Source organism: Podarcis erhardii (genome assembly GCF_964252035.2).
Source record: "Podarcis erhardii genome assembly, chromosome: 6".
Lineage (NCBI taxonomy): Eukaryota > Metazoa > Chordata > Lepidosauria > Squamata > Lacertidae > Podarcis > Podarcis erhardii.
The window spans coordinates 24,314,321-24,335,051 of NC_138510.1; the positions used below are offsets into that span (position 1 = coordinate 24,314,321).

A 20,731-nucleotide genomic window follows, 5' to 3' on the forward strand; every position below is an offset into this window, starting at 1 on the left:
CAGATAAATTTACACCATCTTCTATGACTGAAAAATGATCAATATGTGAACTGGCTGTTAGCAGTTAGCACCTGCCGTCTCTGAGGCTCGATTCTTACTTTTTGATGCTATGGTTTCTCATGAGGAGCTGTTGCCATGGCAATTTTGCACAGGGAATATTTTGCCTGGCAATCTGATTTTTCTTCCCACTTGAGGGGAAACCACTGAAAACTTCCCCATTCAATGATACATCTCTTGCATGCAGAATGAGACCCCCTAGGCCTGCGGTTCTCAACCTGTGGGCCCCCAGATGTTGTTGTACTACAACTCCCATCATCCCTGAACTCTGGCCTTGCTAACTATGGATGATGGGAGTTGTAGTCCAACAACATCTGGGGGCCCACAGGTTGAGAACTGCTGCCCTAGGCCATTGTTCCCACCCTCCCACTGCCACACATGGGAACAGTGCATCATGGCTATTCAGAGAATGAGAGGGGTTCCATTCAGCAGTTCCATTCAGTATGTGTAGTGCCATCACCATGAGGCATGCAATGGGAGCAGACCTCTATGTTCCCTGTTCCCATGGGACTAGCCAGCTCGTGGCTTTTGTGGGGGAGGTGGCCGAAAGCATGACATTTCCTCTTGCCCAACATATCCTTGCAGAACTCAGCAGCCCCCTGCCACAAATATTTGGGATGCTGGCAGCATTGCCGGCAGTGAGGGGGCTCGCTTTCCCTGTCAGGGAAGGCTGGCATTGCAGCAGAATCAACCCTCTTCCCAAAACAAAGAAAAATGATAATTCTCCTATCTGGGTGCATGCTTACTGGCCTTTGCAAGGGCAACCTTATAAAAGCAAAACATTTTTCCTTCTGCATGCATGGCTGAGTTGCAAGTCTAAGCTTCCCATGGGAAATAATACATCAAGACAAAGGCTGCTTATGCTATGCAACATTTCAAACTCCGCAAGACGTAAAGACAACCTGGCCCTGTAGAAGGGACTGAAGCTCACCACCATAAATGGTCAGTTCCCAAATGACTGACTAGGAGACATTACCTGACTTTAAGAATATCAGTCTACCTTGACTATCCAGAGCACCTAAACCCTACTGAACTCACCTTCTGTCTCGATTGTCAAAGTGGTCTGCTAGCTGCTCCTGTGACATCCGGAAATCTTCAAATGGTTGTTGATATCGGGCTTCAAAGGAGCCTTCTCTGGCTCTGCCTCCCGTCTGCTGGCTTGGAGAATCTGATGACCTGTCTCGGAAGGCCGAAGCTCCAAAGGGGCTAATCTCTCCATTCTCCTGCTTCAGAATCAAAAAGAGAAAAAAGTTGTGTTTTTTTAAATCGTGACAAGACAGTTGTCACATATTCAACTTTTTCAGCCTCAGCTTAGGGAGTCTTTTGCAGGATGCTGCACAGCTCTATCAATAGTTAAAGAGTGTAAGACTTACTTTGCCAGGGGTGATATCGATTTCCACCAGCAAGGCAGCCAGTTCCAGATCCTCACTGTAGTTGTTCTTCAAAGGCACGGCTCGGTACCCTAAAAGACAACAAAAGGAGCTACAATGGGAGCCAACTAACTGTAGTCACATAGTTTCACGGGCCCCATTCACACATAATGGAAAACCAAAGTTACTGTATTACTATGATTGTGTCTAAAGGGGCCTTTTCACTCCTTAGGCCAGTGATGGCCAAACTTGGCCCTCCAGCTGTTTTGGAACTACAGCTGCCATCATCCCTAGCTAACAGGACCAGTGGTCAGGGATGATGGGAATTGTAGTCCCCAAACAGCTGGAGGGCCAAGTTTGGCCATCACTGCCTTAGGCGCAAAGTAAGCAAACTACCACCCCTGGCTTATTTTATGTCAAACCACAATCAACAAACCAAAAACACATGTTGGCTACAGATTATACTTTGCAGGGAGTGACTCCCCAATTTGCTCCCAAGTTAAGTGTAGTTACGATTGCAGCCTTGCTTTTTTCACCCAGTTAACAATAGACGTTTGCAATGGATTACAAAGCAACTTTTCACTGATTGCACGACAACATCTATGCTCCCATGAATCTTATCAGCAGAAATGTGCTTCCAAAGATATTGGAAACACCTTTCAACCACATACCTGTCTTCAGGCCTTTAACCAGGAATGTGGCTTGAGCTAAGAAGTTCTGGTCGCTGAACATATCCTCTTCATACACAACAAACCGTAAGAAGGCAAACTCAGGGTTACTGACATGGAAGTGAAACGACTTATGAGCCCAGGCAGGATTCAGGCCATTGTCCACTATATTAAATAAATAAACAAACAAACATACAATGTCCATCATTTCCGGTATTTTAAAAAGAAAGTATTTCAATACTTTTAACAGTCATTTAGCTTAATCCATAGTAAGCTGCTAAGTCTCTAGTGTCGCAGAACTCCTTTGTCAACAACAGATTACAGAACTACTCTCTGGAAATTAACTTCCACAGCAGCACTTTTAAATGGGACACAGTTCTTCACATCCATTTATTAACCTTCCCAGTTTAAAGTTAGTGAACCCAGCCCTTAGTGCAAATCAGGTGAGAATTAAAAACAGCTACAAGCCACCTCTAACAATGCCCACCTCACCTTGATGCTGCTTCCATCTACCACCCTTCACAGCATGTAGAAGACCAGCCCATTGCTTTACATAAGGGGCTATTTTAAAATGAAGTTTGGGGGGGGGGAGCTGTATTCTCCATGGTTTTGTATAGGGTGTGGCTTGAAGGGTTGTTTCTGGGGAGTGGGGGCAACAGTCCTCTCAATGGAGCAGACCCTCATCCTGAATGCTCCCCCCTCCCAGAGCAACCTTTCAATTCGGGAGAGGGGAGTGACTGTTTTCTTGTATGTCTTCATTCAAGAAACCATGAAAGCCCTGTGATGGGAATGCTCACCTTCCTGCATCCCTAATCCTCAATTATCCATCTTTCAGAATCTCACAGCTGTTCCACAGCACCAAGCACCAACCTGTTTGCCTGGCATGGGGGTGCTGCCTCTAAGAGGAGTGTTCACATGTGTTTGTGGCACCAGCTTAATGGGATCTGTTGTTACCCATCATCAAGGAAGAGCAGGTGGTCACATCATAGACAGGTACATGGAAAAGGGTGCAATTTTTTCAGAGAGCTGTCCAAAATTTGTCACCACTTTAACTGCCTTCCACAATGAGGCTAAACTGAGACTTGCCCAAGTCCATGCAACCGGGTTCAGGGCAGAGCAGGGACCTGAGGCCAAGCTGTTCAACTCCAAATCCAATGCAATCAAACGGGCTCTCAAACTTAAGCTACCACAAACATGCATGTGTGGCACATTTATTGCTGCAGTTCACAGTTCACCTGCCATTTTCCCCACTTCCCTCCTAAGACAATGGTCTTGGACTCTTTCCTGTCTTACTGAGACACAACATTCTCCGAGACTCCTTAAGTGTTTCTTCATTAACACAGGACAAAATGCTCCAAGAACTTGCCAGGGCTGCACAAACCGGCTCCTTATTGATGACTAGACCAATCCGTACAATCATCTCCATGTCTCCATTTCTTTTCCAGCCACCTCAGTAATCTAATGCGTATCAAGCGATCTTCCCCCTCTTTTGCCTAGCATTTCTTGCATGTCAAGTGAGCAGGAAACACTCCTTGCCACATCACAGAATGTTTGGAACTGGCCAATGCTAGAACGAAGCTCAGAAAACCTTGCCTTCACACAATGATTTTGAGACATGAGAAAAAGCAGCGCAGGGGCCAGGGTAAGGCACGCAACAGGAAGAAACCCCAAATGTCAGGTCACCGAGTACACATATACTTCTGGCGATGAGAAGGAAGCTGGTTCAGTGAACAGGAAACACTTCTTGCCACCTCAAAGAGGCCGCAGTGAGCTTGGGACTGACTAGTGTTACAGCAAATCTTTGAAAATCTTGTCTTCACGTACTGAGCTGAAGGCATGAGGCAAGAGTAAGAGAGCAGCAGGAAGGGGACCCCTAATGTAAAGCGCACATGTACGTCTGGGGATGAGAAGGAAGTCAGTTTACAGGAGTGACAGGAGCGATGAATATTTTGAGGCCCTCTTCTTAGCTTGGACCAGTGCCAGATTTACGTACAAGCTAAACAAGCTATAGCTTAGGGCCCCACTCTCTTGGGGTCCCCCCAAAAAATTAAAGGAAAAAAACCTGGATGTACGTTTCCAAAATAGAAGATAAAAAACAAATAAAATAAAACCCACATGCAGCAACAGTGTTTTGTGTTGTGTAGGCTCCTATGCTGTAAGTAATGGGCCCCATCTGCTAGCCTGCTCCCTAAAATATCACTGATTTGCTCATTTCTATATATAGGGTGCCTACATTCTGCATGTGCAAATGGCTTTAGATACCTATTAGTAGGTCCATAAATTACCATATAGCATATATTCAACACAAAAAACAGTGACAATTTGTTGTTGACAAAGAACAACTGGACATATAAAGGGCCCCATTACCTTCAGTAGCTTAGGGCCTTATCAAACCTAAATCTGGCCCTGGCGTGGACTTACAAACAACACTGTCATGCCTTGCAACCCGTCTGAATTTTGGGTAGTTCAGATACTCACCCACCATCTCGGTCTTCTGCTTTGCATTATCATAATCAGCTCCAGACACCTCAACCTCTACGAAGGGGCAAACAATCCCTCTTCCATTTTTCGGAAGGTGTCGTGCCCCGAGGACCTATGCAGGGCAGGTAGGGAAGCCAAAATTAGGCCATTGCTTTGCACAGTTTGAGAAATGGCTATGCACACTGCAGCAGAGGCCGATTCCTCGATCTATTGAGGTAACTCCAGCACAGACAACGTTTTCAAAACAAACAAACAAAACATTTCACCCATTGAAACTAAATACAATTGGTTGTGGCCCCTGGACCGCTTTCTCCAACAAGACATAGTAAGTCTGTTGAGAGCCAACACCTAAATGATGCATGGGCAACCTGAAGAGCTGGGGATGAGTGTTTCATCCCATCCCCAGGAGGCTAAGGTTGCACAAACAAGAGGTTTACTCTCCTCACTTGGTGGGTACAGAACTGAAGTCTACACAGGGTCTGACTTGATGGCATTAAAAATGCAGAAATGGAGGGAAAACTTTTACAGGCACTTGCCCATCTGATATCTTATGAAAGAGCCTAAAATAATTGACCCTGATTCCATGTATACATGCCTGGGCGGAAGCCCCATCGGATACAGTTGGACTTACTTCCAAGCAAACATGCACAGGGACTACACTGAGAGTCTCACTGAAGCTGCTGGAACAAGTCAGTCATAACTAACTTAGTCCCATGCTTTCAGTGGCTGGTTGATCATGACTGAATCCCAATCAGCATGAACAACCCTAGACAGGATTTAGAAATCTTTTGTCCTGCCTCTCATATGCCCTTTTCATTCTATATAAAAGTAGAATGACAACAGAATGACAGAATTGGTGGTGTGTGCTGGGACAGGAGCGACAAACAAATCACCCTGCTCTTTGCTCCCCTGCTTTCCACTTGACTTAAATTATGAAGCCAGAGTCACAACAATGCTTTTACATTGAGCCCCAGCTAAATACAGAACCCTTGAGGTTTCTAAGTGGAGGGTGCCACCTATGGGTGGCAAAAGGTTGCATGATGCCCTTTTTCGGCCCCTATAGAATTCCCCTCCGCCCCCACACCGTGCAGTCCTGGTGTGCCTCTTCTCCCTTTTGTCATCTATTTCAATTCAATCTGCTTGGTTCTATCTCTAGAGGGCTACTCAGCACACTGATGTAAGATGGTCCATTGTTGTTCCAGCTGAGACAAAAGCACCTCAGGCTCAACATTTGGTAATTTCTTTGATAGGAGAGAAGAGCCTTAGCTTACAAAATTACTATTATTTATTAAATTTCTATACCGCCTTTCATCCAAAGATCTCAGGGTGCTTCGCAAGATAAAAATACAGGATAAAGAAAACCAAATAAATAATTAAAACAAAAACAAATCAAAACAATTACCCCTGCCCCCACCAAAACAAACACCTTGAAAGGGCCATAGAATATTAATCAGCCAAAGGCCTGGTTGAAGAGGAACATTTTTGCATGGCACTTAAAGGTATATAATGAAGGGACCAGATGCACATCCCTGGGGAGAGCATTCTGCAAGTGGGGGGCCACTGCAGAAAAGGCCCATTCTCGTGTTGCCACCCTCCGGACCTCTAGTGGAGGAGGCACTTCAGTGCATGGTATTTTTATGAAAAATGAAAAGTGGGGGAAATATTTTAGCCCAAGAGTTGCATTCCCTTGTGGGCAACTTTCTCAGGGCTCCATGCTGGTGGTGGGCAGGGCCAGAGGATCAGGTAGGTGGAGAAATAAATGTGCTACACGCACACAAAGTCTCTTCATGATGTAATGTAGCAGTATTCTGAAGCCTGGGGCTGTAGGAGAAGGGACATGTCCACGCAAACCAAAGTCAAAATAAGGCTTTGTTATAGCAGGCATGCAGAGAAGAGCATAACGCACCAACCTCAATGGAAATGGAAAGCGGCTCCACCCCCCGCAGAGTGCTCTTGTCAAATGGATCAAAGATGTCATCCCGCATGTTGCCCGGTTGCAGCATGAAGCCGCATCGGCCTCCAGACATAAACAGGGCCTGATTCATCTGCATTGGCTTATCTGCAAAAGCACAGGGGGCTTTGATGAGGAACAGCTCCAGTACTATGCAGTACAATTAAGGACAATTCAGGGCATAACACCCGTGTTCAAATGCAGCCCCTAAGGAAAGTCAGTGCTAGCTGGCCAGCTCACAAAATGCTGAACACCTCAGGTGCAGTTTCTTTTAGAAGGTAAATATAATTAACCATACTGATAATGCTGCTAGAAGGGCACAGTAAAGTATCTTCCGCCACTGAAAGGCTCGTTACAATTGACACCTGAATAGGATGAGGCAATACCGTGGTTACTTTCAGACTTCAACACCTGCATGCCCATTCTCACATTTTGCAGCAAGGGTAGCCAAAAGAAGAAGAAGAAGAAGAGTTTGGATTTGATATCCCGCTTTATCACTACCCTAAGGAGTCTCAAAGCAGCTAACATTCTCCTTTCCCTTCCTCCCTCACAACAAACACTCTGTGAGGTGAGTGGGGCTGAGAGACTTCAGAGAAGTGTGACCGGCCCAAGGTCACCCAGCAGCTGCATGTGGAGGAGCGGAGAAGCAAACCCAGTTCACTAGATTATGAGTCTACCGCTCTGGACCGTAGCTGGACACCAGACCATGCAGAAGCAATACACTACACCACACTGGCTCTCAAAACAGTTTCATCCAGGCTTCACTGGACTACAGTTCCCATCTGGGTCAGCATGATGGGAGTTGTAGTCCAACAACATCTGGAGGTTGCCATGTTGGCTACCCCCGGTTTTAAGGTTATATAAATTTGTTCTGAGACAGCATCCTAGCTACGCTGACATATGTACCAACCCAGCATAATCCATTTTTTTTAAAAAAACAGCTAACACTATTTATTTTTTTGATTTGTGCACCTCCCTTCACCCAAAGACCATAGGGCGATTCACAACATAAAAATACAATATGAAAAGACAAAATATATAATAAAACAAAAGCAGAAGCAAAGCAAAGCAACAACCCCCCTCTCCCAGACACATTTCAAAGTCCACAGAGTATCAGCCAAGCGCCTGGTTCAAACATTTTTGACTGCTGCCTTAAGACATGCAATGAAGGCACCAGGAGAGCCTCACTGAGGAAAGCATTCCAGAAACAGGGAGCCACTGCAGAAATGGCCCGTTCTCATGTTGCCCCCCTCCGGACCTCATGTGGGGGAGGCACAAGAAGAAGGGACTCAGATGATGATCTCAGGGTCTGGGTAGGTTCATATGGGGAGAGGCGGTCCTTGAGGTATTTTGGTCCTGAGCCATTTAAGGCTTTATAGGTAAACATTCAAATGAAGAAGAAAATATGGCCCAACTCCCAATCATAAGCAAGCACAAAAAGCTTTTGCCCATTGTAGTATAACAATGCAAGTAGCTGGACACCAGACCATGCAGAAGCAATACCTTTTTCCTGCAAAGTAGACATGCCCTAAGTTGAGCTAGCCAACCTTGTGTCGTCCAGCTGTTGTGGACCATAACTCCCAGCCAGCACGGCCAGTGATGGGCCTTGCAGTCCAACAACATATGGCAGGTACCATGTTGTATACTCTTGCCCTAAGCTATGTTCACCACAGAGAGGAACCATCACACCACTGCAACAACCCAGTGAAAAGGGTCTCACCTGGTGTCTGGAAGTTGAGTGCCACCAACTGGCTGCCACAGATCCACATAGGCAGAGGATCATAGTTGGAGGAGTCAAGGCGCTGTCCCTTTGGATAGATGCGGGAAAGCTGTAGCCGGTTATATTGCAGAAACTTCTTGCCTTTGATCTTGTTGACATACTTCTCTGCCTTGGTTTCGGGGAAGGAGGACATGTCTCTGTAGCAAGCCCTGTCTGTGCCAATCTCTGTACAGGAAACAGGGCAGACAATGATACAGTGTCAGAATGATCCCACCACAATATTTAACAGGAGAAGAAAGAGCAGTGGGGAGAGAAAGAACTTTTCAGTTCCTCAAATAGATATGCATATTTATAGTCATTTCTAAAAAAAACCCAAATCAATCAACTTCAGAAATCTAGAGTCAATTTTCACATCTATAAAAAATTAAGCCATAAGAATCTATGTCCACTTTTTCTTCCGTGGGATTATTCAAGTTGTGAATTAGATAAACCAGAGTCATGACTAAATAGTGTGCACCGATCCCTCTCGCTATCTCCTGTCTTCAGCGAAAGCAACGCAAAGCCTCCTGAACGCAGTGGAAGGAGCACTCCCACTGCACTCAGGAGGCTTTGCATGGCTATCCCTAAAGCCAGGAGAGCAAGACGCATGCACATTTCCCCTTACTTTTTAGGAGGGGAAAAAGTGCGTCTTATAGAGCGAAAAATACGGTATATCCAAGGATAATCAATTTGCAATGATTACAAATTAGGTTTTGAACCAATATAGAAAAGAAATACTATATTGCAACTACTGGTGTGTTTTTGACATGGTTGGCAAACACCTTTCAAATACCTACAAGTGTGAGCTTTACTAATCTACCCTGCCAGATTGGCAATGATTTAGAAGCTTCAACTAAAACATCACAAGGCTGAACTAATGCCAGTAATCAGCTCTAGCCGCGCAATGGGTCACTGCACAGCATTTGCAATATTTGCCTAATGGAATCTGCACATACTTTCTTCATCAAAGGGGACAGGACGACAGTAGATGACCAGCTCAGAAAGCTCCAGTGCTATCTTCTTCCTCCTCTCCATCATCTTGCCTTCCGAAAGCTGATAAAGAATAAAAGACAACAGGGTTTATTAATTGTATGGGCGGAAGCCCTGGCTCAGGTACACGCTAACAGAATCAACATTCAACGAGCAGAAAACAGGAACAGAAGGACAAGTGGATTTCACTATGGTTTGAAAAGTGTGTGGAATATTGTGAAAAGTGTGTGCTTTTCTACAAAGGCACATCTTCAAGACAGTCAGCAAACCTCTCCCCACTGCACTCAATCACTTAAATGCATATAGCTGGCAGAGACAGCAGGGAACCAACCACTTGCAGAGATACAAAACATGATGAGTGGAGCATCTCTATTCTGGTCTGTTACTCTTTGGGCATTCCTATATAACCCAGGAACCCAGATATTTAATTTTATTTTTACATTTCATGCAGTGATCACAAGAACCTTCATAACAAGTTCCTCAACTTTTGCATCTATGGCTTACAAAAGTTTAAGAGGCCATGTATTTTACCCTGGCATCAGCGGTTTGGGCGGCTTCACGGATCTTCTTCACCCAGTCCAACAGGTCTTCGTGTGTGTCAGCTGCTACATCCAAGGACCATCGTGTGATGGAAGCCATGCTGATAGAGAAGACAAACATGCGGTTGTTCTTGCCCTCTGGGCGGATGGCTGTGGATGAGGAATGAGCAGAAAAACAAGGATTAGACCAGTGCCTGCCTCAAGATCCTCACAGACATGATCTATACCAGAGTTATAGTTAAAAATTTCTCCATAGTATGTAGGTGGTATTGATAACTGATAAAATGAGAAAGAAGAAGAGATTGAAGAAGGGAGGCAAACATCCTAGTTGGACTGTTTCTGCACCCCACAAGGCCAGCTGCAGACAGACTGTTGCCCCTATAGACATCATCTGCCCTGTGAGAAGGAAGAAGGCAGGCTAACATCAGGGCCTTCTCAAGTTGGCTTGTCCCCTGGGTCAATTTTGCATGGTGTATCATCATTTGTTTTGGTATTTTAAAACTGTAAACTACTTTGGGTGCCTTGTCAGAAAGGCAGTACTGTATATAAAGGTAAAGGGACCCCTGGCCATTAGATCCTTTCGTGTCCGACTCTGGGGTTGCAGCACTCATCTCGCTTTACTGGCCGAGGGAGCCGGCGTACAGCTTCCGCGTCATGTGGCCAGCATGACTAAGCCACTTCTGGCGAACCAGAGCAGCGCACGGAAATGCCGTTTACCTTCCTGCTGGAGCGGTACCTATTTATCTACTTGCACTTTGACATGCTTTTGAATTACTAGGTTGGCAGGAGCAGGGACCGAGCAACGGGAGCTCACCCCGTTGCAGGGATTCAAACTGCCGACCTTCTGATCAGCAAGTCCTAGGCTCTGTGGTTTAACCCACAGCGCCACCCGCGTCCCTTGACTGTATATAAATGCAATAAATAATGTCTATTTGAAAGAAAGGGAGCAGCAATGGTATTTTTTAAGAGGTAGGTTCAGCGGATATCAACCTTCCCAAACCAAGGGCCTACATTTAATCCCCAGGCCCATATTTAAAATCTCTCTCTCTCTCTCTCTCTCTCTCTCTCTCTCTCTCTCTCTCTCTCACACACACACACACACACACACACTCACACACTCACACACACAGCCCTCTCTTTCCTCTTCCCCTCTTGCTTTGTCCATCAATGCAAGATGGTTATGTAGGAACACAGGAAGCAGAATTTTACCAGACCAGACTACTGGTCTAGCCCAGTACTGTCCACTCTGACAGGCAATGTCATCCCAAAGTCTCAGGCAGAGCTTTTCTGCAAAAACACTACCCAATTCTTATTTATTATATCTTGCCTTTCCCCAACAAGCCCAAGTCAGCTAAAAATGCAGGTTTAAACGCCAAATCAACAATCAGTATGTTTGAGAATTGGTGTTCAGCAGCAAAGAAGCAACTCAGCAGAATGGACAATGAGGTGTGTCACTTTGAACCAGACAATCCTGTTCCAGGTTTGATCTTCAGAACCAGGCATTGTAGATGAGCAGTCTATCCACTCTTCAATATTCCTGTAAGAATCTTATGTGTAAATCACTGGTGCACAGATCTTGCCTAATAGTCAGACCCACAAACTCCAGAATTCCGTTTTTGCATGACCATCTTCCCGCAGGGAGGCAAGACCCATGCATTTGAAAGGGGCTTGAAATGAGGCAAAACATTCTCGCATGCACAGCCCTTGCCAAATAGCAACCCAGAGAACTGGTCCTGCATGGCTGAGCACTTCGCCACACAAGGCCTTTATCCTGGAGCAAAGCCTTGGGAACAGAAAACCTGCAGATTATCAGGGAAAGGTGGGTTCTAAGGAAATAGTTGCAGCCGAAAATCAGCATCGGTTATCGCTTCTTGCCTCTCCCGCCCACCACACAAAGCATCCACTTACCAATCTGACAGGCTGGTACGTCTAGAACTCCTCCAAGTAGGTCTCCCAATGGACTGTTCTCATCTATCTGTTGCTGGAAGCAAGTCCATAGCTATTACTACATTTCTTCACATTTTAGAGTCTACCCTATCATGAGAACCTCAGGGAAGGCAATAGCACTCACCCACATAAATGCATTCTGTTTTAAAATAGCAAAGTATTCTAAAAATATTTAAAATGCCTATCCTTCCCTTGGCCTCCCCCTCCATTGCCAGCTGACTACCCTGCTTGGCAGCCTCCAACGTCCAATATTATTTGTGGATAGCAAATTAGAGATACTCAGTCCTTTGGGAAAGAACCATCTGACACTGAATAAATGCTAAAGAGTAATAAAATTAATTCTGGATAATATTTAGATTTGCCACATTTGAAGGGAAAGAATTTTATTACAGCAGAGCTTTCTTCTGAGATACCTGCCTGTGTGATTTCATCACACAGTCCTGGCATAGAGGTGTTAACTGTGAACAGAACCAGGAAGGAGAACTAACACAATCTTTCTCTTATCCACACACATCTTTGAATTGCAGAAGCTTGCAACCATGTATTATTAGTTATTGTTTTCATCATTGTGGCAGGTAACAAGACTTATTTTATTTCGTAACATTTATATACCGATTGTAAAACAAACAAAAACCCCTCAAATAAAGCACTTTAAAATGAATGAATTAAATTTTGGACTACAACTCTCAACATAACCTGACTATTGATCACACTGGCTGAGACTTACGGGAGTTGTAGTCTAAAACACATGAAGAACAACTAGATTGCAGAAGGCCAAATTGAAACTAATATACCAGGGAGATTTGATGCCTACAAAATGTCTGCCGGAAAGCAAATGTATTCAGGCAGCAACAGAAGGCTGTCGGCAATGGACTCTCCTTTCATGGAGTTTTGTAAGAAGAGGTTGGGGATCCCTTCCAACGCTGTGATTCTAAGTCTCACTGGGCAGAGAGACCCAGAGAATTTGCCACAACAACAGCAAAGGTCCTCTCCCACATCCCAGCTGAATGTAAACTAGGTGTTTGTGCGATGCATAGGACAGCCCATCTGGAAGATCTTATTGAGCAGGCAGGCTCACATGGAAGAAGGTGGCCCTTTGGGTATGTAGAAGGCCTTATTTCGAGACCAAATCTCAAGCTGAGCTTTCCCCAGAATCTGAAGCTGAAAAGACTCTGCAGCTCTCTTTCCATCTTTCTCCAAACTGAATGCTCACCTCCCTCTCAGGCTCCAAGCCTGTTGGACTAGCTATTTCTTCTACGTAGTTAGATGGAAACCACAGCTGCTTCTTACCACCACAATCTCCTCTCCACCTGGAAGAAATGAAAAGATGCATGTTCAAAGTCATACACGTTTGATGCAAAACTAGTGTTATTTTGTACCAAGGTGATCGAAATGCATTGATTAGAACGTAAATGTGTGGCATTAAGCAGACCAACAGAGCTAGCTAGCTGTGCACTAAGCTATAGACCTGCCAGTAGTGGAGTGCGCAGGAGGGCAAACGAGGATACTCTCTTGTTAATTTTGCCTTGATTCCAAGGAATGGAAATAAGTTACCAAATTCATGCCCCATTGTACCACTAGCAGAAACACTTCCCTGTGCCGAAGTGATCTTGACTAAGGGCTGATGCTGAAGTTCAGTAGCAGACCCTGTATCTGGAAACCCTAGTCCAGGCATCCCCAAACTCGGCCCTCCAGCTGTTTTGGGACTACAACTCCCATAATCCCTAGGTAACAGGACCAGTGGTCAGGGATGATGGGAACTGTAGTCCCAAAACAGCTGGAGGGCCGAGTCTGGGGATGCCTGTCCTAGTCATTCCCAAACAGCTGCAAAGCAGCATGGCGAGTTTATAATACAAGATGGAAAAGAGAGGGGTGGAGAAGTTGTCGGAAGGAGTTGTAAGGGGAAAGTGGTGGATGGGGGAAGGGTTAAGTCTCCCTTTCAAATCAACTCTACCAACTCTAGCTGCTTTTCAGCTGTTCAGGAGCAACCTAGGTTCCCACAGTCTGGGAACCAAATCGTTTGGCTCTAAAAGTGAGGCGGGTGTTCAGCTTCGCATTTTGCTTGTTTAAAACATATAAAAGGGGGAAGTTCTTTTCAAAAGGCATGACCAGGAATGGGAAAGTCAGCAAACACCCTGTTGCTACTTGGAGATGTGATCTCTGGGAGATCATTTTAAAAGGACCAATCATCTGGCGATTAAAGGAAACTCACCAGCCTCCTTCTTGCTTTTCCACATTCTGGATGATGGCATTTTTGGTGAAGGTGAGCTCGTCCTCCCGTTGAGCCTTATAGTCAAACAAGGCTTTGACAGCACACTGAAACACATACAAAATAATGAGGTTAGGTGATCCCGGCAGAAGTCACATACCACTCATTACCAAGCAATTCTGCAGGAATCCACTTACAATCAGGTATCAATACCTGCCTCTAAGTCTTTGTGACGTGCAAGACCACCGTGGGGGGAAATATACAGCGCAATCAATAGGAAAAACTAATGGTTGGCCAGGAATTTGCCTACCTTTCAGACTCCCATTACTAGAGTTCAGTTCTCTTTCCAATTGTATGTGAAAGTCAGAAGTTTCTATATGCAAATAACTTCATGAATATGCTAGTGCCTGGGGTTTAAAATTTAGTGTACTAATGTTTGCAGGGAGGGTAGGCATTTACATAAAGGTCCCAATGTGCTAATGGTTTGTTAAGAGCATTCTCCAGACTAAAGATTATGATTTATGATGGAGATATGCAAATGCAGCCAAGGCAAGGACTGATCCACAGGGACCACCACGGTGCTGGAGGGCAATATTAACCCTTCCCCTCTGCATAATTTCCCCAACGGAAGCCACCTCCTCAAAAGCTGCTACTTGCCCTGGTAGTGAAAACATATTGGCCACACAAGCAATTTATCAGCTGATCTCATCCCAGTCATATCTCGAGGTACAAGGAAAATACCTTGAAGGTTGGCATAGGATTGGCCTCCACATAAAATCCTGGATTCTGACCTTCGTAGAGTGAACCGTAATCTGGTTCCTGGTGAGCAAAGGAAAGAGGATGAGTCTATCTTTATGTTCAGGCATGGATCACAGGAGTTAGAAGAGGTGGCTAAAGCCACTCACTTATAAGGCGATTCCACAGCTTGGAAACAGGCTGCCGTCGTCGTCCCCCACGCTATAGAGTAGGGTAAGCAACTTTTTCTAGCCAACTTGCTAGATTCTTATCTCCCCAACCCTTGGTGGGACAAATTTGGTAGGCAGGTGAGGCTGTTTATCTGTCAATCACCAGGTGCTACAGTGACATCAGGCAAAGCTGTACAGCGGTATCTCGGGTTACATACGCTTCAGGTTACAGACTCCACTAACCCAGAAATAGTGCTTCAGGTTAAGAACCATTAGCTAAAGTGGTGCTTCAGGTTAAGAACAGTTTCAGGTTAAGTGCAGACCTCCGGAACGAATTAAGTACTTAACCCGAGGTACGACTGTACTTTGAAGCCCCAGTTGTTGGGATTTCAAGGCGCAGCACAGAGCTGTTTCCAAAAGGGCTTTCAAACAGCCATGTGCTGCTCCTTGAACCTCCAAAAACTAGAGATTTAAGAAGATCAGTGTGGGGTTGTTTACAAAAAGCTTTTTAACAGACTAGCACTGCACTTTGAAACTCCAGTTTTCAGAATTTCAAAGAACAGGGCTGTTAGAAAGCCCTTTTGCAAGCAGCCTCACACTGCTCTTTAAACACCCAAAAGCCAAAGGTCCAAGGAGCAGTGCAGGGCTGTTTGCAAAAGGAAAACTACTTCCTCCTTCCATCAGCTGGGTGGTAACAGCATACCTTAAGCTCTCAGTTGTTCCTTTGAAGCCATGCCAATACTTGTCCTGCACCTGACATCTCATATGACGTACAGTGTGATGTTAGTGGGGGTGGTTTGGGGGAAATGGCCTCACAGGTCAAATTTACACCACTAGAGGGCCAAGTCTGACCCATGGGACAGAGGTTCTCCATCCTTGCTCAAGAAGTGGACATCTCACTGAAGAGAGAATATTGTAGATACCAATAGGCTGGTTGACAAATGTAGGTCGGTCTTCTAGCTAGGCAGTACCAGAGATCCAACTATTCCATTTCCTTAGAGAAGGGATAGGGAACCTTTTTGGTCAGGTCAGGTCTCACCACCACACTACAAGCCAACTTTGACAGAGGGGTGGGGCTCGGAAAATGCTGTAAAAGCAACACCCAGTAGGATTGAAAGAAAAACCCTGCCCATCAGCTGACATAACCCAGTGATATCAGGTGATGGACAAGTGAGAGTGATTTTGAAGAATGACTTTGCAGGCTAAATTAGATCCCCTGGCAAGCAAAGACTGGGATTTGGAGATTCCCCATCCCATAGAGCCATATTCTAGAAAAACAAGAGCAGTTGCGACCAGAGTCCCAGGAAGAACGCACTGGATTCCATTTCTAACACCATACTCACCGCCGTCCCGATCTTCTCCAACATTTCCTCGTTAATCGGATACCTCAGCTTCATCTTGCGATACAGCGGGTGCTTCTCATAGTAGCTGATTAAATCCACCAGGCTCTCGAATTCCGAGTTACCCAAAATGACGGTCTGGCCATCCTGCTGGACTCGGCAGTGCTTTATCTTCCCTTCTGCCCTGGGGATCAAAACAGCAGCAGAACAAGTGATCAGTCATTTCCCAAACAAGCACTTAACAACGGCTGAAGAGAGTGTTTGTTGCATGATGATTGGGGAGGGGGGATTTACTTTCCTTCCCTACATTTCACAGCCACGACAACACATATATAAGGCTTCCTTTGAAGGTGACCCGGAAACTACAACTAAACCAGAATGCGGCAGCTACACTAGTGACTGGGAGCGGCTGCCGAGACCATATAACACCAGTCTTGAATGACCTACATTGGCTCCCAGTACATTTCCGAGCACAATTCAAAGTGTTGGTGCTGACCTTTAAAGCCCTAAACTGCCTCGGTCCTGTATACCTGAAGGAGCGTCTCCACCTCCATCGTTCTGCCCAGACAGAGGTCCAGCGCCAAGGGCTTTCTGGCGGTTCCCTCACTGCGAGAAGCTAAGTTACAGGGAACCAGGCAGAGGGCTTTCTCGGTAGTAGTGCCCGCCCTGTGTAACGCCCTCCCACCAGATGTCAAAGAGAACAAGAACTACCAGACTTTCAGAAGACATATGAAGGCAGTCCTGTTTAGGGAAGCTTTTAATGTTTGATGGATTACTGTATTTTAATATTTTGTTGGGAGCCACCCAGAGTGGCTGGGGTATAAATAATAAATTTATTATTATTATTATTATTATTATTATTATTATTATTATTATTAAAGGCAGTCCATGGTACCTGGGAGACAAACTACTCACCGAAAGGAGATTGCGTAGGAGTTTGGCTCGCTCCTCTTGCGCACCAGAAAGGCCCCATCCCGTGGCACCCGCATCAGCATGCGCTCTGCCAGAGGTCGGGTGAGATTAGCGTGATACCATCTGGGGGGGGGTGAAAATATTGCAATGTAAGTGAATGTAGCACAGCAGTACCTGATAAATGTCTGGACCCCAGGATGAATTCTGTTTCACAGAAGAATACCACTTGGCTGTATTGTTTCCTTTGGAGATTTAGAGCCATTGTGGTTTCGTTGCGGAAGCAGGAAACCAGCTAATGCAGCATCACAAGCCAAGTCTTTGTTTTCACTAGGGGCCAGTGCAGAAGCAATGTTTCCACTGTTAAGAGGTCAGAAACAGACCACATATGGTCTGTGGGTCCTTCTCTTACATACAAATCCAATCCTTCCCTGTGGCAAAGCCATGCTTAAAGGTGACCTCTGCACACGTCCCAACCATGGTGAATGCTAACTAAGGCTCCAAGCTGATCTGCACACACCAGTCAGGATAACCATGGTTAAGCTCCAAATGGATGTAGGCAGGTTTTATGCTTAGGGATTTTGTGGCACAATGGGATATTGCAGGCAAAAATCTCAAGAATGTTAATTCTCCTAGCTATTAAAGCAAACTGGAACAAAAGGAACAAAAGGAAAATGTGGTCCTTTGGCTTCCTCCTGAACTCTGTTCAGCTCCATTTCATTTCTCTGCATCTCTAAACTGGGGATCCATAATAGTTCAGAGGTAGATTTTTTATTAAAATTAAATGTGTGTCAGCAGGGAAGAAAGCTTTGCAGCTTTACATAAACAGTGCAGATGAGTTAAATGTAAGAGAATGGTTTGAGCATTCTAGAATACCATTCAGATTAGACTCTTTGGAAACTTCTGGGCAATTTGTCTTTTATGTTAACCAAGTTGTGGAGAATGGCCTGAAAGCACCAGTTGTGTGTCTGTCCTGCCTTTCCACTGAAATGTTCCAAGGGCCCACATAACAGGATGAAAATTCAATAGAAGACAATCACATAATAAGGAATAACAGCTAAAAAGAAGAGAGAGATAGCAGGTTAAATAGCATAAAACTATGTGGAAGACAGGAGTGCCTGGCGTGCTCTGGTCCATGGGGTCACAAAGAGTCAGACACGACTAAACGACTAAACAACAACAACATTGTAGTTCCTCTTCTGAAGCAAAGTAGGTTAGTAGGGCAAGGATGGGGAAGCGCTGGCTTTTCAGATATTTTGGAACTATAACTCCCATCAGCCCCAACCATCATGCCAATAGTCAGAGATGATGGGAACTGATGTCAAGGGACAGCCATAGGGCCACAGGTCCCCAACCCTGCAGTAGGACGAAAGAACTAACCAAAATAAAACCACTCCAATTAAGTGTGAGCTATATCCAAAATCATCACTTCAAGGTGCTAAATTCAGGCTACAATATTCTTGAGTGATCTCAGCCCTAACGCTTCATAGGCAACAATTCTTTTGGAATTCTGACATAAGCAAAAGGCCCAAAACGCGTTGGCTTACTCCTTGCTCTCATGAGCATTGGTCTGTGGCACAGGTTCAGTCAGCCTCATCTCAAATTCATTGCATCTGAGCGGCACCTGCTGATAATGAGTGATGAGGTCATAAAGACTGTTGAACACCAGGTTATCGGTGAGGAAGAATTTGGGGCTGCCAGCATCCTGCCGGGAATGGATCCGGCAGTGTTGCACTTTCCCATTGCGCCTGCATGCAAGAAAAACAAAGGTCAGCAGTGAAATCCCATGTGTGTTTACACAAAATAAGCCCCAGTCTACTCATTGTGGTCTAGTTCTTAGTAAATGCACTTAGAATGACAGCCTAAAATTTGTTTTTTAAAATAAAGAAATATTATTTTAGTTACATTTCCCCCAAAACAATAGCGGTCACACTGCCTGAAAACATGAGTGTCATGCGAAGAGTGAAAGTTGCTTATTCAGTAGGGTAGAATAGATAGGTTGGTAGACCTTGAGAGTATCCAACCAGCTCTTTGCATGGTTGTGCCTTAAAACAGGTGGTAAGCAAGAAAGGGGAGAAACAGCAGCACTCAGTTGACGAAAAGGATGAAGCAAAGGCTGCTTGGGGAAATTTCAAATTACACAAAAAGCTAAGACCAGGTATCCAGTAGTGTGTGGACTTCAAAAAAGCCTGACTTAAACTTCAGTCCTAATGCTACTTATCTTGGAGTAAGCCCCATTGAATTGTGGTTAGAATATATGGTTAGAATTGTGCTGTTAAAATGTTGGCATTAATGTGTGTGTATTAACAGGAACAAGTTTCTACCCCTCAACATTAAAACCTCAAAACACCTTCACAACTACTGCTAAAGCCTTAGAAATCCAAGATGTGGTATGCAACTATTCCAGTAATCAAACAGCAGGGTTCCTTCACACAGAAAAGCTTCCTGTTCAATCTAGTGACAAACTTCAAAAATGCAATGGACTCGGCATGCTGGCTTTGGATGTGAAAGACAGGTTCACATCCCTTCTCACAGCAATGCATCTCAATGTGTGGCCTTGGGCAAGCTACCATTGTTCTCACAGATGCGAGGTCCAATAATGTAAACACTGCATACAATTCAACAGCAAAGGTAAGCTAAATAGTAGTACACACACACACACTGCTTCTCAATCTGCCATTAGCCATCTTTTCCCAAGTCCTACATAAATTGAATGAATTATGTATCATCCAAGTATTTGCCTAACAGGCAAATTCCATGAATCTTCTGGCTAGAGGGAGAGAGAAAGAGATATTGTGCAATGCCTCATATCCATTAACCTGTGTCTTTCAGTTACACATCTAGTTACAGAGATACCTGAAGGGTGGATACCATGCCCAAGAGTTTCTTACCAGAAAGAAAGGGTGTAATCGCCAACAAAGGTCTCACTCTCTCGCACCAAGAAAGAACCGTCAGGGGCTCCCGTCTCTATGCAGTACTCTGTCAACAACCTTTCTGCTATGTGGCGCCCATCACGCCCAGCTCCCAGCTTGCCATGGAACCACTTTTCGGTGGAGTGGAGTTCAGTGCTGTTGCTCACCTAGTGTGGAAACCAAAGAAGGCTCACCAGCTTAGTTTCCTGTGGACAGGGCCAGCTCTGCATGAAAGCAGAGCCATATTACATTGTCTTGGAATTCAACTTCCTCTTCCCAGTAAATCTCCTTCCAGATTTCAGGAATCTAGATTCAGCGCAGGAGGAGACCAGTGTTCTTAGGAGCGTCAGAAATACTCCTCAATGTGCTATTATAGCATAAATGGCATACAGCATAAATGGACAAGCAAACTCGAGAGAGACCAAGGGGTTGGGGCATGCAACCTCTACATCTAACAATAGGCTATAACCAATTATTTGCGAAAACAATGCACTCATGTCAATGTGCAGGCAGCTGCAGGGTGCCATATAATCACAGCTTCACAGGGGATATTCAGTGGGGCCCTTTGTTTATATTTATTTTTGGTGGGAAGTCAATGCATGTTTATTTTGGGATTTAATTTGCTGTTTTTCCTTTTTTTATAGTGGCCTTCCTGTTCACCATTTTTTTCACTGCATTAAGATGGGCTTTTCTA

The 20,731-nt window shown here is 44.9% G+C and overlaps 1 protein-coding gene and 1 long non-coding RNA gene across 3 annotated transcripts in view; one reads left to right on the forward strand and one right to left on the reverse strand.

Moving 5' to 3' along the window:
- LOC309345233 overlaps positions 1 to 20,731 on the forward strand; it is a 350,883-nt gene that overhangs the window by 41,794 nt on the left and 288,358 nt on the right. The gene's annotated exons all lie outside the window — the stretch shown is intronic.
- PLCG1 (phospholipase C gamma 1) overlaps positions 1 to 20,731 on the reverse strand; it is a 91,661-nt gene that overhangs the window by 1,954 nt on the left and 68,976 nt on the right. For both annotated transcript variants that reach the window (XM_081867515.1, XM_081867514.1), the window contains exons 16-31: positions 20,017 to 20,204; positions 18,673 to 18,873; positions 17,132 to 17,251; positions 16,220 to 16,400; positions 14,713 to 14,790; positions 13,975 to 14,078; positions 12,976 to 13,072; positions 11,724 to 11,796; positions 9,808 to 9,965; positions 9,243 to 9,339; positions 8,248 to 8,472; positions 6,487 to 6,635; positions 4,574 to 4,688; positions 2,099 to 2,260; positions 1,431 to 1,519; positions 1,096 to 1,283 (exon numbers count right to left, since the gene is read on the reverse strand). In XM_081867515.1, the coding sequence (XP_081723641.1) occupies positions 1,096 to 1,283; positions 1,431 to 1,519; positions 2,099 to 2,260; positions 4,574 to 4,688; positions 6,487 to 6,635; positions 8,248 to 8,472; positions 9,243 to 9,339; positions 9,808 to 9,965; positions 11,724 to 11,796; positions 12,976 to 13,072; positions 13,975 to 14,078; positions 14,713 to 14,790; positions 16,220 to 16,400; positions 17,132 to 17,251; positions 18,673 to 18,873; positions 20,017 to 20,204 (2,225 nt within the window). The remainder of the gene's footprint in view (positions 1 to 1,095; positions 1,284 to 1,430; positions 1,520 to 2,098; positions 2,261 to 4,573; positions 4,689 to 6,486; positions 6,636 to 8,247; positions 8,473 to 9,242; positions 9,340 to 9,807; positions 9,966 to 11,723; positions 11,797 to 12,975; positions 13,073 to 13,974; positions 14,079 to 14,712; positions 14,791 to 16,219; positions 16,401 to 17,131; positions 17,252 to 18,672; positions 18,874 to 20,016; positions 20,205 to 20,731) is intronic.